General features: G+C 37.1%; 1 protein-coding gene across 2 annotated transcripts in view; it reads left to right on the forward strand.

Annotated features, from left to right (window-relative positions):
- IARS1 (isoleucyl-tRNA synthetase 1) overlaps positions 1–2,110 on the forward strand; it is an 87,367-nt gene extending 85,257 nt beyond the window's left edge. For both annotated transcript variants that reach the window (XM_081934888.1, XM_081934889.1), the window contains exon 34: positions 1,608–2,110. In XM_081934888.1, coding sequence (XP_081791014.1) covers positions 1,608–1,690 — 83 coding nt within the window. In that variant the 3' untranslated portion in view covers positions 1,691–2,110. The remainder of the gene's footprint in view (positions 1–1,607) is intronic.
- The last annotated feature ends 13,826 nt before the right edge of the window (positions 2,111–15,936 follow it).

A 15,936-nucleotide genomic window follows, 5' to 3' on the forward strand; every position in this document is an offset into this window, starting at 1 on the left:
TTGCCCATAGGGCTGGTGTTTTGCGCTCCGGAGGCTTCAGGAAAGCTCATGAATCCTCTGGAAGGCCTCCAGGGGAGCGGGGGAGGCTCTTTTCGTCCTCCTCAGGCTCCTATAAACCCTCTGGAGCCTGGGGAGGGAGAAAAATGGCTTTAAAAAGGGTGAACTCAGCTGGCCAGCGCACGCATGTGCGCTGGCCAGCTAACAGGGCAGCGCCTCGTGTGCCCTGACAAATGACTCCGCGTGCCACCGGTTCGCCATCACTGCCTTAGCTGTATTTTGAATAGTGCCTGGAATCCAACTAGAATTTGTTCCAGGCCTTGCAGGATAGATGTAACCTTTGAGCAAGTTTCCTTGTAGCTGCAATCTGATGAAGCAGGTTGTTCATTGAGGCTTCAGAAGAAGCCTTGTTCAGAACTCAGGGCAATAATAACTTTCTGTGCTGTTTCATAATTTGTATATAACATAGCCTGTCTGTTTTCCAGAGAATGTTTATAGCAGATTAGATCTGTAAAATAAGCAAAGTGTAGCCAAGTAACAAATAATAATCCAATTTAGAAATACAGTAATCGTTGCCAGTAATGAAGCTGGAGTGTCATTCCCAGACCAGCATTATTCATCTACTCCCCATTCTTAAAACTATGAAGGGAATGGCCCAAATTCGTGACCCAAAAAAATGACTATTGTTTAAAACCTGGAGCAATAAGCTTTTTCTTTACATCGACTTTGACTGCAGTAGATTTTTCTGTATTAGAAGCCTTCATTATTGTCTGCAAATCTTCTATAGTAAAGCAGTTCCTGGTAAGGGGTTAAGAGATAAGTGGGGACCAGATCTATAGCGATACAGGATACAAAGCTTGACAATTGTGGTAACAGTGCTGAAAGATAGGCAATTAGGGGAGAAAGTGTGATCCAGTTGTGGATGCTTAATCTTGAATGTGGGAATGAAAGCTAGATGTCAAAGTGCAGATAGCAATAGCGCTTAGGCTTATACCTCGCCCCACAGTGCATTACAGCACTCTCTTGAGTGGTTTATAGTATCAGCATATTGCTCCCAACAATCTGGGCCCTCATGGAAGGATGGAAGGCTGAGTCAACCTTTGGCTGGTCAGGATCAAACTGCACACCATGGGCAGAGTTTGCCTGCAATACTGCATTCTAATTGCTGCGCCACCAGGGTTAATGCCGTGAGATAAGAAGGGCATTCTAAGGCTGATGCACATGATAGAGAAGCTCCTTGGGCTTATATGTGGCAGTTCTCTCAACTGTGGTATACTGAAATACTCCTTTGCAGATCCTAATTACCCTAATGTAACTATTATCAGGTTACCTAACCTAAACCAATATAAGGTTAATTCTCTTGATATAATTAAGCCATGTAACTCAAGTATTCCATAAAACAATGAATAAAGCTATGTGCTGCCTACACGTTGGTGACAAAGCCCTTCAGATGCTTCTGTCTTTCCCAGCACTTGCATTTAATCTGATAAACAACATGAGGGAGGGGAGAGCCGAGTGTTATTTAGAAAAGAATCCACAGTGTTAATTGTGAGGCATAGTAAAAGTATGGTTGCTAATGCTGTTAATGTTTTTTCTTCTTCTCTTTTTAGAGGTTACAAAGGAGACTTCCATGAAGTTCTTAAATACAAAGACTCTGTATGTTCATGTTGTACCAACAACAGCTGAATGCTAATTGAATTCATTGCCAAGGGCGATGCAGTGTAGACTGATTTCCATGGAGAACCCTAGGTTGAAGTTGGGATATTTTCACCAAGAATCCTCACGTTCTGTAAGATCAGCGCATGTGTAATATGCTGCTTTTAAGTTAAATATAGTGAATTTTCATGAAATGTTATAAAAGCTATGCAGAGTAATAGTCTCAGAAATTTGGAAGGATCTATGCAGTAAGAAATTGAGTGTACCTCAGTGTTGCTGTTCTCTACTTGATCAATATGGAAAGTTCATCTTTAGTCCCCCCCCCCCCCCCAATGTTGATGGTCCTGCATTATTCAGATTGTTACATTTACTTTAAACTGAATGAAATGAATAATTTGGCATTTGTTTAGTGTATCTAATGTCCCTAATTTTGAACAATAAATTACTTTATCTAAAGGCTGTGTTGGTTTTGCTTGAAGGTGCCAAAAAAAGAAACAAAAGTGAGAAAAAAGGAAGAAAAAAGAAGCAGAAGAAGAAACCACAAAAGAAATAAAAATATACTATATTATGTATAGGGAATCATGCAACCTATTTTTTAAAATATTTTTTATTTTATTTTTAATTTTCAGAACAAACACAACACATAAAATCTTCCTTCTTTACATAGTGTAGAAAGTGTATCAGTTGGTTACAACTGCAACCTATTTTTTGAGGGCATTGCTAGATATTTACCACATGAAAAATATTTTTAATTGTTTGTATGTTGATAAATACAAATCATACAGTGTCATGTAGTTTATGATTTGATCACTTGAATTCTATTCATATAAAGTGAAAATATATGCCCACTAATGGAGCTGAGGCTTGGGAAAATTAGATAACATCTAGGGTTCTGCTACATTCTTAAAGGAATTAAGCATCTTAAAATGGAATGCTTTCAAATCAATCAAATTTGAAATAATCATAATTGCAGCATTTATCATTTCCAGCAAATCAATTGGGTTTTTTATTAATTGTGTCAATTATATAATTTGTAATGTGAATATTTATAGCCGCAAATACAGTAAAAAATAAGATTCCTTGATATAACTACACTTAGATATTTCAAATAATTCAATAAATAATTGGTTTGTTGTGAGGCTAGAAACTGGGAGACCATGAATTCTAGTTCTATCTTAGAAATTATGTCATTGGGGCAGATCCTTTCTCTCAGCCCTAGGAGGAAGGCAGTAGCAAACCATTTCTGAAAATCTTCCCAAGAAAACTAGGTAGCTTCCAAGAGTCAGCACTGACTTTTAGGGATAAATATATTTGTAACAAAACTTACACAATATCAATACATTTTGTTGTTTTTGAGGCACATTGTGAGGATTGTGAGACTATGGGGGAGCAGAGAAGGAACACAATTTAGTTGAGAAAAGACAATCCAGTTCAGATGATGGAGCAGTGGCAAGAAAGTGTTTAAAAAAGATTCCCTTTTAATTAACTTTCTACTGGAGATAAAGTTTTTAGGATTATGTTTTTATCTCAGACCAGCATTAAAATGTTTTTCTGAAATCTGTGTGGTTGTTGCTTCTTTGGCTTGCCAGCTTGACAGATATTTTAAGAGTAAGTATTCAGAAATGTTCTGTTTGTGTGATAAAATAGGCCAATAATTCCAAAAGTTAAAAATAGGAGAATATAAAGGATATTTTAATGCATTCCATGAATCATCTTGAAAAATACAAAAGTCCATCCCTTTTTAAATAATGAAATAACTACTACTAAAGAAAGGAGTAGAGTTCACATATTGATACGCTTATTAAAAAGATAAGAAATTTGAAAGTATCATTGAACCATATCAAAGGCCTTTTCTGAACCACCATAATAGCTTTGACCTTTTTTTTTTAAAAAAATGCATCAATTAAGTAACAGTTAATATACTAGTATCTATCTGATTATGACATTTTACAAAAACCATGCTGTGCAGTATATAGGTTGGAAGGTATTGCATGCCAAGATGCTGATATTTTTGCACCAATGTTTAACAAAGACAATTGTGTGGCAGCTTGGATATTCATCAGGACCTTTCTAGCCCTCAATATCATAGCTATGGGACCTTCACTAAAAGAAGCTAGGAAAACTTTATTTAAGAAGGTATTATTGTCATAAGACAACACAATATATATCTTACACCATTAAGTGGGATAATCACTTGGATTAATTTTTTTCTTGTTTACTACAGATTCAGTATTAAATAACAGAAAAAATAAAAATGAGCAAAATCATTAGATACTTTGAGTATTAAGCCTGCTCAATTCATAATTAACTGGCTAGAATCAACAGTTATCTGAAGAAAATATCCAGAAATAATTGAAATAGAAGTGTAGCTATATTAGCTATATCTGAAAGGATGGTTTAGAGTATTTAAATGAAACATTATTTTGTTTCATCTATTTTTCTTTTGACTTTGTGTGAAGTGTACTATTTTGTCTGTTTTACCCATGGTAACTTGAAACCTTTTTACCTTCCAGACGTTTACTGAGAGAGGAGTTTTGAGAACTCTGCTTTGTAGGGTCAGCCGTGCCACTTGCATTCCTTTTTAGTTAGCTACTTGACAGTTTTTCAACTATTTTTATGGAAGAAGATCTGGAAAAATAATTACCTTTTCTACTTTCTATTCAAAGGTTTCTGCTTGATGAGGCTTATGTGGAATAAAATCCCATATAATAATTCTCTGGAATCTCACAACAGCAAGACTAAGTTTTGAGCCAATTGGAAACAGAAGTGGCTTGAATAAGTGACTTGAATTTTAAGTTTCTAGTCCTGTTGCGGTGATAAAATTTTATATATATTTTCCCCAGGAAAGTTACTGTTGATTGATCCTACTCAACAGTATAAGTTATATTGGAAAACATGAATTATTTCTTTAATATTCTGCAGGCAGTTCACTTTATACTGAATGTATTTACTTTCAAAACACTTAACTGCATTTTTACAGGCTGTTTAGCAGAATTTGTGTCATGACTGAGTCACCAGGATTTTTCGTTCTACCAATTTTTATCTAAAGTACCAAATCCCTGATACGGCCCACAGATTTCTGAATTGGCATTCAACGTTTTTAGCTGCACACATTCAACCATTGTAAACGTTTGTATAGCATGGAAAAGTTTTCAAAGTAGAAAGAAACCCAGTTTGGCTGTTTTGTCAAAGCAGGTCAGCAGGCTGTCCTCCCTCAACCAAGAAGGAGAGATACTTGTTTTCTCTGTCTTCTTAGTTTCTGATTTTGGCAAAATAATTAGGAGAGGCATCTCTGCCCAGAATTTCATACAGAAAAAGTATTACTGTTAACCAATTAAGCAATAAAGAAGACAGTGTAAAGATATGGCTACTTGGTCCAAGAGTGATTCTAAATGAGGCGTGTCGCTATGAGTAGAGAACCACAGAGATTACTAGAGGAAAACTAGGCAAAGACAACAGTTACATAAAAGCATACTTTAGGCCTAAACTCAGGAAACAAATAAGAAATGAAAAATAAGCTGAGATTCACTATAGCACAGAAGGAAAAAGGGAAAAATTCAATCAGGCTTTTAGATTCTCTTATTCTAATGAAAGCAATAAAACATAATTCCAGTCCCAATTGTAGAATCTGCTTCCTGATCTGACTTGTAGCCGTATATGTTGATCACTGCTAATTTTTTTTGAAGAGTGTTCCATCTGAGGGAAGAATGATTGTTGGACTAAATTAAAATTGGACTAAAAATTCCAAAAAGTTGGTGCACCAGCTCATAAACTCTTGGCCCTAAGATCCCTTTTCCCAGTTTGGGATAATGTCATTACTTCCACAAAAAAAGCAGACACTTGTTTTCCACACGTTTCTCCCAACTGGATTTTCAACTCACTAACAATGATATGCCCCGAATATCTCATTGGAGATAATTGCCCCCAGTTTAAGAACCATTGAGTCAGCGTATGTTTATTACTTTTACTACCTTTTAAAAAAACAATACTTCCAGTTTGTCAGGAGGAAACACATCTTCCTATGGATATCCTGATGTGGATAGCAGACAGATATAAAAAATTATTCAAGATTTTTGATATCCAAGTCAGGATATTCATGAGAAGATCTGTCTGTCTGTCTGTCTGTCTGTCTGTCTGTCTGTCTGTCTGTCTGTCTGTCTATCTATCTATTTTATATCCATCCATCCATCCATCCATCCAATCTTTCATCTCTATCTATATATTTATTATCTATATCTATCAGCTTTCTGTCTCTATCTCTCTCTATTTATAGCTATAATTTATATATCTTATCTATCAACTATATCTCTGTTTCAGCCTTTGCAACTTGAAGATGCAGATTAGGTTTTTGGCAAATGAGAAGACCAATTGCATTTTGTGGTTTGCATTTTGATAAAAGTTGCCAAAGGCCATCTGATATTTTGAGTGTTATAGCTACAAAACCTTTCTTGAGGTTTGGTGTTGCACTCCTGAAAAGCCTAATTGTCTTCTGCCACCTGGAATGGGGTGTCAACTCATCCAAACAACTATCACTCACTGTCCAGTTTGCCATTTAGGGGCACAAAGATAGAAAATGAAATGTCATCTCAATTTCTGCTTTCCTAGAGAAAAAAGACTGATTGATTCAATCTTGATTAGACTTTCTTCCACTCCAAATTTAGCAAGAATTTACCTTGACAGATTGGGAATGACAGATTTCTCCAGGATTTCTCAGTTGTTTTTGATATTATCAACCTCAAAAATCTTTCTATATTTTCTGAGGAATGAAAGTGGTAGATACCATGCTTGAGTGGTGCCAATCCCTCAACCAGCGGTGCAGAAAATAGCTGTCTCTGGATTAAAGATGCCTCAGAGATGTCAAATTCCATGTGCCTTTTAATATTTACTTGGAAAACATGGCAACCTTGTCAGAAGATTTGGCTTAAATGATTTCTACATGTTGAAAATCTCTTGGTTCTTATAGCTTACATCATATAACATCAGCAAAAGAGATGAAAAGGTGCATTGAAGCATTTTCTTACTGTTTATGGATGAATATGCTCACCAAATGTTTATTTGGACCTTGTATTTCAGTATTTTTTTTAAAAAAAAACTGCTTAATGAGTTTATTAAATGGCAGTGTTAATAAAACTGCAATCTTGTTTAGAAAGAACATTTTCGCTACATAAAAATTTAGGTATTTCTTTTTCCAATGAAATCTTTTCTTGCGGATCAAGACAGTTCAGGCTTACCTTATTTATTAAGGCAAAACTGCTTAGCTGCTTCATACTGTTCCTCCTATTGAAAGCACATAAAGGTCATGTAACAAGGCTATATGGCTTTCTTCTTTGAAATGAGCAGTGGAGTCTATGTATAGTGCAATTAACATGCAGAACTGTTGCATTCTGAGCAGGAGTTCAGAATATTGCTGTATCGGAATGCCAGGGTTACAGCAAAAAAAAAGAGAAGATAATCTGAAATGAAAACTGTTCCTAATTCAAAGTATGTGTGATGCTACCATGTTCCAAAAATAACATCATCGCAGATCACACATACTCTGCCTGGTAGAATGAATACCTTAAATGGACCATATCCCATCATCTTCCAATTTATATTCAGTATAAAATACATCTAAACTTCGCTTGCCAGATTTTCACCCTAGAATACATAGCTGGCTGTGCTGCAAATGAAAAATAGTACATCTGTTTCATATTGTTCCCATAGCCTGTCTTACTGAAGTCTTGTGAATTGACAATTGTATTTCTAGAATTATAGGGACTATCTTAAAAAAAAAGGACGGGGGGTAGCACACATCTGAAATCAGAATGGACTGAAGAAAGCAGATTCTGGTGGCCTTTCCTGTTCTGTATAAATAAATGCATAATGTTAAATTGTAAGGTTAACAAATAGCAAATTTTCTTAAAAGCTTTACACAAACACCCCCCCCCCCAAGTTTCATTTGGTGTAATGTAAACGGTAAGGGATGCGGTGGCTCAGTGGCTAAGATGTTGCGCTTGTTGATCAGGTTGATTCGAATCCCTAGTGCCGCGTAACGGAGTGAACTTCCATTACTTGTCCCAGCTTCTGCCAGCCTAGCTGTTTGAAAGCTCATAAAAAATGCAAGTAGAAAAATAGGAACTATTTTTGGTGGGAAGGTAACAGCGTTCCGTGTGCCTTTGGTGTTTAGTCATGCCAGCCACATGACCACGGAGACGTCTTCAGACAGTGCTGGCTCTTCGGCTTTGAAACGGAGATGAGCACTGTCCCCTAGAGTTGGGAATGACTAGCACATATCTGCGAAGGGAACCTTTATCTTAATGTAAATGGTAAATGGTCAGAGTGTTAAATCTGGAGCATGGCAGGCCTCCTTGAGATGGCTGATGAAACAAAAAGTCTTGAGATGCAGTTTGGACTTTTAAGATAGTTTATTTATTAGAGGTCATTAGATTTTTATTCAATTTTTATTATTTTTATCAAAACCTCAAAGTAGTAAACTTGCGTAATATTCCTTTACTTACTTTACTTTTATTTAGATTTTTATACCGCCCCCTCTCCCCAAAGGGACTCCCCCCCCCAGAACAACAACCCTGTGAGGTGAGCTGGGCTGAGAGAAAGTGATTGGCCAAAAGACACCCATCCAACTTTCATGCCTGAGGCAAGACTAGAACTCACAGACTCCTGGTTTCTAGCCGGGTGCTTTAACCACTAGACCAAATTGGCTCTAGTTGTAATTACAGTTATGGTTCTGCCTTTAGTTTTAATTTGCATTTTTCAGACACAATTCAAAATGCACTTAGCTGTTGCCTTTTATATACATGTAAATTAAGAAATATATATATATGCATACTTGTAAATGAATTACAAACGATGAAGAACTTGGACAGAATCAAATTTAATGGCCGAGTAATAGAATTTGACACAGTTCAGCAATAAGTGTTTTCTTTTGCTTACAACTTGTATCACGTATTAAGTTATTATAGTTGACATTACAGTATGGTGGTCGGCAGTGATTTTGCACTTACTCAAATTTATGAATCTGTTACATAGTAGTGAGATATACAAGGCAGGAATAATGATCGTTTAGTTGAGAAATTAGGAGCGATTTTGAACTCCCACAGCATGGAGAATGTAACTAAATTGGGGCTTGGAAAAAGGATTGGAAGTTTTAATAGATCCTGTAACTATATGGAATATATTTGCTGTAGAATATGATGATGTCTTCCGCTTGCTTCTATTTAGTAGATATTTAAACATTGCTGTGCTGACAAAACATAAATGGCAAAAAATAGAATAAAACTCTATTTAGCTGTTACTTTTTCTTCTTTGACCTTGAGACGATATTCCTCTTTGAAGCTTGTTGAATGGCAGCTGGCTGTTTTTTTTTTATGGAAAGATATTGCCCTATTTCTGTTAATAACTCTTTGACCCTTTGCTATAGGTAAGAGGTAGAATTAATAAAACAGAGAAAAGGAATAATGACTGGAAAGAAAGTGATCTCTGCCTACTACGTTTAGTACAGTCTGCTGCTGTAGCTATAATGTAATAGCTACCCACTCCCCACCCCTTACAGCCCCAGCTCAGTAATAGAATTTAACACTGGCCAGCAATAAAACAGGCTCTGAGGCTGGCATTGCTCGCTAAAGAAAAATGAGGAGAGCACCTTTCATGAAACGTGAAAATAGAATTTAATGAGCCCTTCTTGAATTGTGTTTCCTTTGCATGATTTTCTTCACCCTGGGGCTAAATAGAGTAGGACCAGTAGATTTGAAAGAACGTTACATAAAATAGACACATTATTTATAATGTTCAGGTATAGATCTATGCAGATGTTGCACAGAGGGAAAACACCCTTAAAGCTAGTTGGTGTAGCTGCTGCTTTGATAATGAGGTGTAAAATTGCTTGCGATATATATGTGTGTGTGCGTGCGCGCACGCACACACACACACACACTGGATTTTCCAATTCCTTTGATTGAAAGAATGGGTAGTTCACAAACCATGCTGTGCTGTGGTTTTCTACACTCTAGGACAGGGGTGTCAAACTCGTGTAGTCACAGCATCGTCACGTGACATATTGGGACTTCCCCCCTTTAATAAACTGGGCATGGGCGTGGCCAGCACATGACACATCTGGCCTGGGGGCCACGAGTTTGATATCCCTGCTCTAGGAATAGTTTCAGTCATTGGTGTATAAGACCCACATATATAATTTGCCAAAAGATATTCAAAGAATAGGTCAACCTATTGATGTAGGGGATCAAGATCTAGGGAAGCCTCACCTCCTTCTGGAAATGTTATGAAACTCTCTTCAGGTCAATCTGATTTTCTTAGGAAGAGATTTCATAACATTTCCAGAAGGATGTGAGGCTCCCCTAGATCTTGATGTATGCATGGTTGTCGTATGATAGTTGAATTGCATCACCTGGGACTAGGAAATACTATTCTATGTCTCTATTAAAAAAAAGAAAGATGGCATTTCCAAGTATGTCCCTCAAGAATTGAACCAGCATTACTACCATTCTTTCAATGGCAGTCTGAAGTTGAGTTAGGGAAGTGATGAGGGCTACACAGATTCATTGAAGCTTCTTCATGCCAAATTCTGCTTTTTAGGCTAGACAGATTGGTTTAAGTCACTTGATGGAGTCTCCAATTAGTGTATAATTATAACAAAGCTATAATAGTAAAAAATAAAGCAATTGGGAATATATCTTTAAAATTAATGACTAACCAAGAAAGTACTGTACATTAGTCAGCCTAAGCACCACATTAAAAATTTGGGGATCTGCAATTACAGCATGAAAAATTGAAGAACTTTTACGAACTGAAAGTTTTACGGAGATAGAAATTCCTCTTCCTTCTATTATGACAATAATACGGGGATTACTTTACAAGATATTAAGCCTACTAGTACAATAATTTATCATTTTTCACAGCAGGAATGAACTGTAGCTTCCTAAAAATGTAAAAAGCTCACAGTTTTAGTACCTATCTACAAATCCTTCAGCTTTTAAAACTGGGCTGGGGGAGAGGCAACTTCAAGATCACAGTCATTTCTTTTGCAAGTAGTCTAGCAGAGTAAATATGGATTCATACATTTGCTAAGCTATTGCTGGCATAGTATTGATTTAGTGAAACCACTGCAGCTGGCTGCGATCACACAATTTTCTCCGCCATAAACCAGGGGTGTCAAACCCGCAGTGTCCTGTGATGTAGTGCGACTTTTTCCCCCTTTGCTAAACTTGAGGTGGGCATGGCCAGTGCGTGATGCATCTGGCCCATGGGCTGGGAGCTTGACATCCCTGCTATAAACCGTGGCTCCATTTTATAACAAGTCAAGTTAAAAATGCACGAGGATGGCCTAAGAAAGTGATTCTTAAACTGTTTGATCAAATTACCTTTTCACCCACCCTCCCTCCCTCCTCTTCCTTCTCCCTGTCTGTCTGTCTGTCTCTGTCTCTGTCTCTCTCTCTCACACACACAGTTGTTTTACAGAAGTACCACCATCAGCAGTCCTAAAGTGAACCTTTGATTCAAAAACAAGAAATTATGAACTAGGATAAACCCAGGTTACCCCAATGGGGGTAACTGCCCCAAGTTTGAAAACCACTGTCCTAAGCGAATACTACTAGCAAAGGTTTCTTTCCAAATGATCCCAGAGAAATCAGGTGTGGCAACTAAAAACGAACATTTATTTGCTTCACCCTTGAAAGGAGTTTCACAAGGTGTTTTATAGTCTCAGAAGAGTCAGTCTCAGAAAGACGCCTGGTGTACTTGCATTTTTCTTTACAGAAATAATCCCCCTATTATACAAGATGAACATTCTGTGAGATGAAATAAAATCTTTTCCGTGGATGACATGCTATAAATGTCCTTCTCTTTTTAAAAATGAGGTGGGGGACCATTGCCATACTGGATCTAAAAGAGAAATTCATTGGACACTATAATTGTTGGAATGGGTGGTTAAAACTTTGCTTAATCTCCATATTTAAATGTTAATAAAACAAAGGAGATCATTGTAGATTTTAGAAAGAACCTGCATGATCATAATCTGCTCTGTATCAAGGATGCAGCTGTAGAGGTTGTCAATAGCAAAAAAATCTGGGGGTGCAGATAATTAACAATCTGAACTGGTCTGTCCACGCGTCATCCTTAGTGAAGTGTGCAAACCAGTGTTTGCATTTCCTGCATCAGATGAGAGCTCATCTTTCTCCTTCTGTCCTGGCCACTTTTTACAGAGGCATGATTGAGAGCGTTTTAACAAACTGTAGCACTGTTTGGTTTGGTGGCAGCAGTGCCTCAGATAGAAAGTCCATACAGAGAGGGGTAAGGACAGCCGAGAAGATAATAGGACCTCACTTCCCATTATTCAAGATACTGCTTATAAGTACTATGTGTTTAGAGCTCAAAGCATTGTTAGACCCACATACACACTTTATGGTATGTTTCTGTTGCTCCCCTCTGGGAGGAGGAGTTTTTGAAGTATTTTTAGCAAGACTATCAGATTCTGTAACAACTTTGTTCCCTATATGTCTGGTAAACCTGCCAGATTCGTTTTTGTCGCTACGTACATATATACATCTGAACTAGATTGAGTTGTTTCTCTGTGTAATATATGTGGGTATGTGGGTATATGTATCTATCTATCTGTCTATCTGTCTGTCTGTCATGTGTATGTAGTGTATATTGGAAGTGGTGACACTTAGAGAGCTGTATGCAACGAAATTTCATTTTAATGTATACCTATTAGTGTACATTTAAAGTGACAATAAAGTTATTCTAACTCTAAGTCTATATGGTTTATTATTCTGATTCTTTCTGTATGGCCCATTCCCAATTACTGATTCCTGCAAAGATTGGCGGTTTGGATTGTTGGCCTATATGGTCTCTTCCAATCTTATTATTCTATGATAAATGGTAGGCTTTCTTGTCTTAAAAATAGAAATTAGCTGGCTAAAACAGAATATTGGGTCAAACCCAAAACACTCCAGAAATAGGTTTGTAAAGAAGTAGTTTTAGATGTAGCAAAATTATGAAGTCATTGCAAAAGATTTCCAGTGCCCACTGCTTATCAAATGCAAGCTTCATTTAAAAGAAGCATTGTACAAATTGTACAGGTCCTCTTTGTCCTGCCCACTATATTTAAAGAGCTAGAAGCACATCTGTTTTGGTCAGAACAGTTTCCATCTGTTCGTATTTTGATGACAGCTTGATCTAGTATCAAGTTGTTTACTTTTGACAATGTGAGAACTAATTTCCACACTGAGTAGCAAAATCCATGGGGAAATTTCATATTCAGTCCCAAACATCTGCAGGCTGTGCTGTATTGTGGATAGTCTCCACCACTCAGGATTGACAGCCCTGGGCAAGATAGCTTAATGGTCTAATTTGAAATAATGCTTTCATCTATGTCCCAAATTGATCCATGATGGGTTGTTGTGAATATGTTATACCATCACTACTAGACTTGGCAAGAAAAAGTGATACCTTGCTAGTTGGATTCCCTCTTCCGTTCTTGAATGTCTCCTACTTTTTATGGGGATGGGAATATTTTCTACCCTGCTATAATATTTTGATTTATTTACTTATTAGATTTTTATCCTATGCTTTTTTTCATAAGTGACATGGCAAACGTAAATACTACTCCTTCCTTCCTTCCTCATATTTTCCACACAACATCAATCCTATGAGGTGGGTTGGGCTGAAAGAGAATTACTGGCCCAAGGTCACCTAGCCTAAGACATGACTAAGGCTAACAATCTCCTGTTTCTAAGTCAACACCTTAATCACTACACCAAATAAAAAATAAAAGAGTGACCTTATACCAGAGGTGTCAAACTGGTGGCCCGTGGCTCAGATGTGCCATGCACAGGTCATACCCACCCAGCTCTGTGAAGGGGGGAACGGTTGCAAAACATCACGTGATGGCAACGTGATGTAGCATGTTTGACACCCGTGCCTTCTACAGTTCATCCTCGCTGAATGACTACAGTTGGGACCAGCAATTCCATTACTAAGCGGTATGGTCATTAAGCGAGGCATCATGTGACCACAATGGACTTACAAGCTCACTTCTGCAATAGTCACTAAGTGAGCCACCATGGATCATTTAGTGAGATTAGCATGTGACTATGACTTGTGATTCACTGATAATTGTCCATTGACCTTACTTGTTGGAAGCCGGCAGTGAAACTCAGTGGCTGGGTGTGGGATGCTGCAATGGTCATAAATGGTTGCTGGTTGTAAGTGTCTGAATCATGTGACCACAGGGATGCTGCAATGGTCATAATGTCCCATTTTAACCTCCTGGCAAACATCTTATTGGGTAGTTTTTAAGGGTATTTTAATATATTTTAATGTTTATTTGTATTTTAATTTAAATATTGTACAGTCCACATCCTACCTCCTCCTTTTACCTATTTGTATATTTAAGTATACCCATATTTTGTATTTATACTGTTTTAATATGACTGTACACCGCCCCGAGTCCTGTTTAGGAAAGGGTGCGGTTTATAAATTAAAGTTTTTATTATTATTATTATTATTATTATTATTATTATTATTATTATTATTATTATTATTATTAATGCAAGGACCAGTTCTAGAGTTATTTTTCAGCCCTTTCATGTTAAGCAAGGACTGTCTGTGTAACAGTTTTAAGGGCAACAACAACAGAATAGAAACTTTTAAAGAGATTTATTTAAGACAATTGTGAAAATCAAGAGAAGCTTTAATGCAAGGTGGGCTTGATAAAAAACAAACCAAAGATCGACTATTGAAGATATCAATAAGAGAGGGATATAGGATATTTGAAGAATTGCAAAAGAAAAAAAAGATCCTAAAAATGATATGTAGGTTTGATTACAAAGCCAGGTATTTTGGAAAGCAAAATTAAATGAACCTTAGAAAAGATTGCAACAATAATGTGTAAGAAATGATGAAATTCCAGCCTGTTTAATTACTACAAGATGATGCAGTTAAAGTGCTACTTGCAGTTTCTGCACAGCACGAATATACAATGTGTCCAAGGAGAAATATAAATCTTTAATCCAATCACACATAAAGGCATTGGTAAATAATGGTTCAATTGGCAAACTATTTCATTTATCTCATATGCTACCAACATAATGCTCGAGTTTTTGCAGTCTAGAATAAATAGATGACAAATGTCTAATGTAAAGTTGCATTTAGAAGAGGCAGGGAGATCACATTGCTTACAAATTTGGGGGTAGTGAAAAAGGTCCTGAGGCACCATGCTCAGTCACTGAGCACGATAGTACATTTTAATTTTTGAGGAAAAGACAGGAATATCCAACCTCTGATAGATCCCATGCAAATATGCCATGAAAAAAAAAATACTGAGACACACTAATGGCACCAGGAACTGAAAATGTGTATACCTTTCCCAGAACAGTTATGCAGTTGGGGCACCTTACCAATTTGGTAAATGGCAGCATAGATATTATGGCAGCAGATGGCTTCCTCCAGGTATATACCTTAAAGGAGTTCATGTACTCCAAAGCACTTGACAGAGCAACCCATCATTTGGCCCATCTTATTGTTTTTCTTTTTTGTTAATCATTTTTTTCACTTCGTTTAAACACATATGCACAATTGTAGAGCTTCTACTGCTACAGAGCTTGAAATTCCAAAGAATATAATGGACAATCAAAATGATATCAGGGACAGTCAAGATACAAGAGACGTGGTGGTGCAGTGGTCAGAATGCAGTACCCCAGGCTATTTCTGCTGACTGCAGGCTGCCTGTAATTTGGCAGTTCAAATCTCACCAGGCTCAAGGTTGAATCAGCCTTCCATCTTTCCGAGGTGGGTAAAAATTGTTGGGGGCAATATGCTGACTCTGTAACCACTTAGAGAGGGGCTGTAAAAGCACTATGAAGCGGTATATAAGTCTAAGTGCTATTGTTATAAACTGATTAATTATTGAACAAATCAAGCCAGATTTCTCACTTGAGGCACAAATGACCAGGCTCAGATTATCATACTTTAAACATATTATGCAAAGACCCAGCTCTTTAGAGAAGGTGGAAGAAAAAAGAAGAGGGTGACCAACCGCAAGATTCAGTTACAGTTACTGTGGCAATGATTGCATCATTGGGAGACCTGAAAAAGGAGATAGATCATTATGTAATTTCATTGAACAATGCGCTAAATTAACTACATGCTTCTTATAGGTAGCCCTGCAACAATTGGGATCAGCAACTTGGTCATTAAGCAAAACAGTCGCTAACCAAAGCTGCGAGTGGACTTTTGACCTTACTTCAGCTTTCCTTTGTTTACAGATCT

The sequence above is a fragment of the Natrix helvetica genome, assembly GCF_964273705.1.
Source record: "Natrix helvetica genome assembly, chromosome: 1".
Lineage (NCBI taxonomy): Eukaryota > Metazoa > Chordata > Lepidosauria > Squamata > Natricidae > Natrix > Natrix helvetica.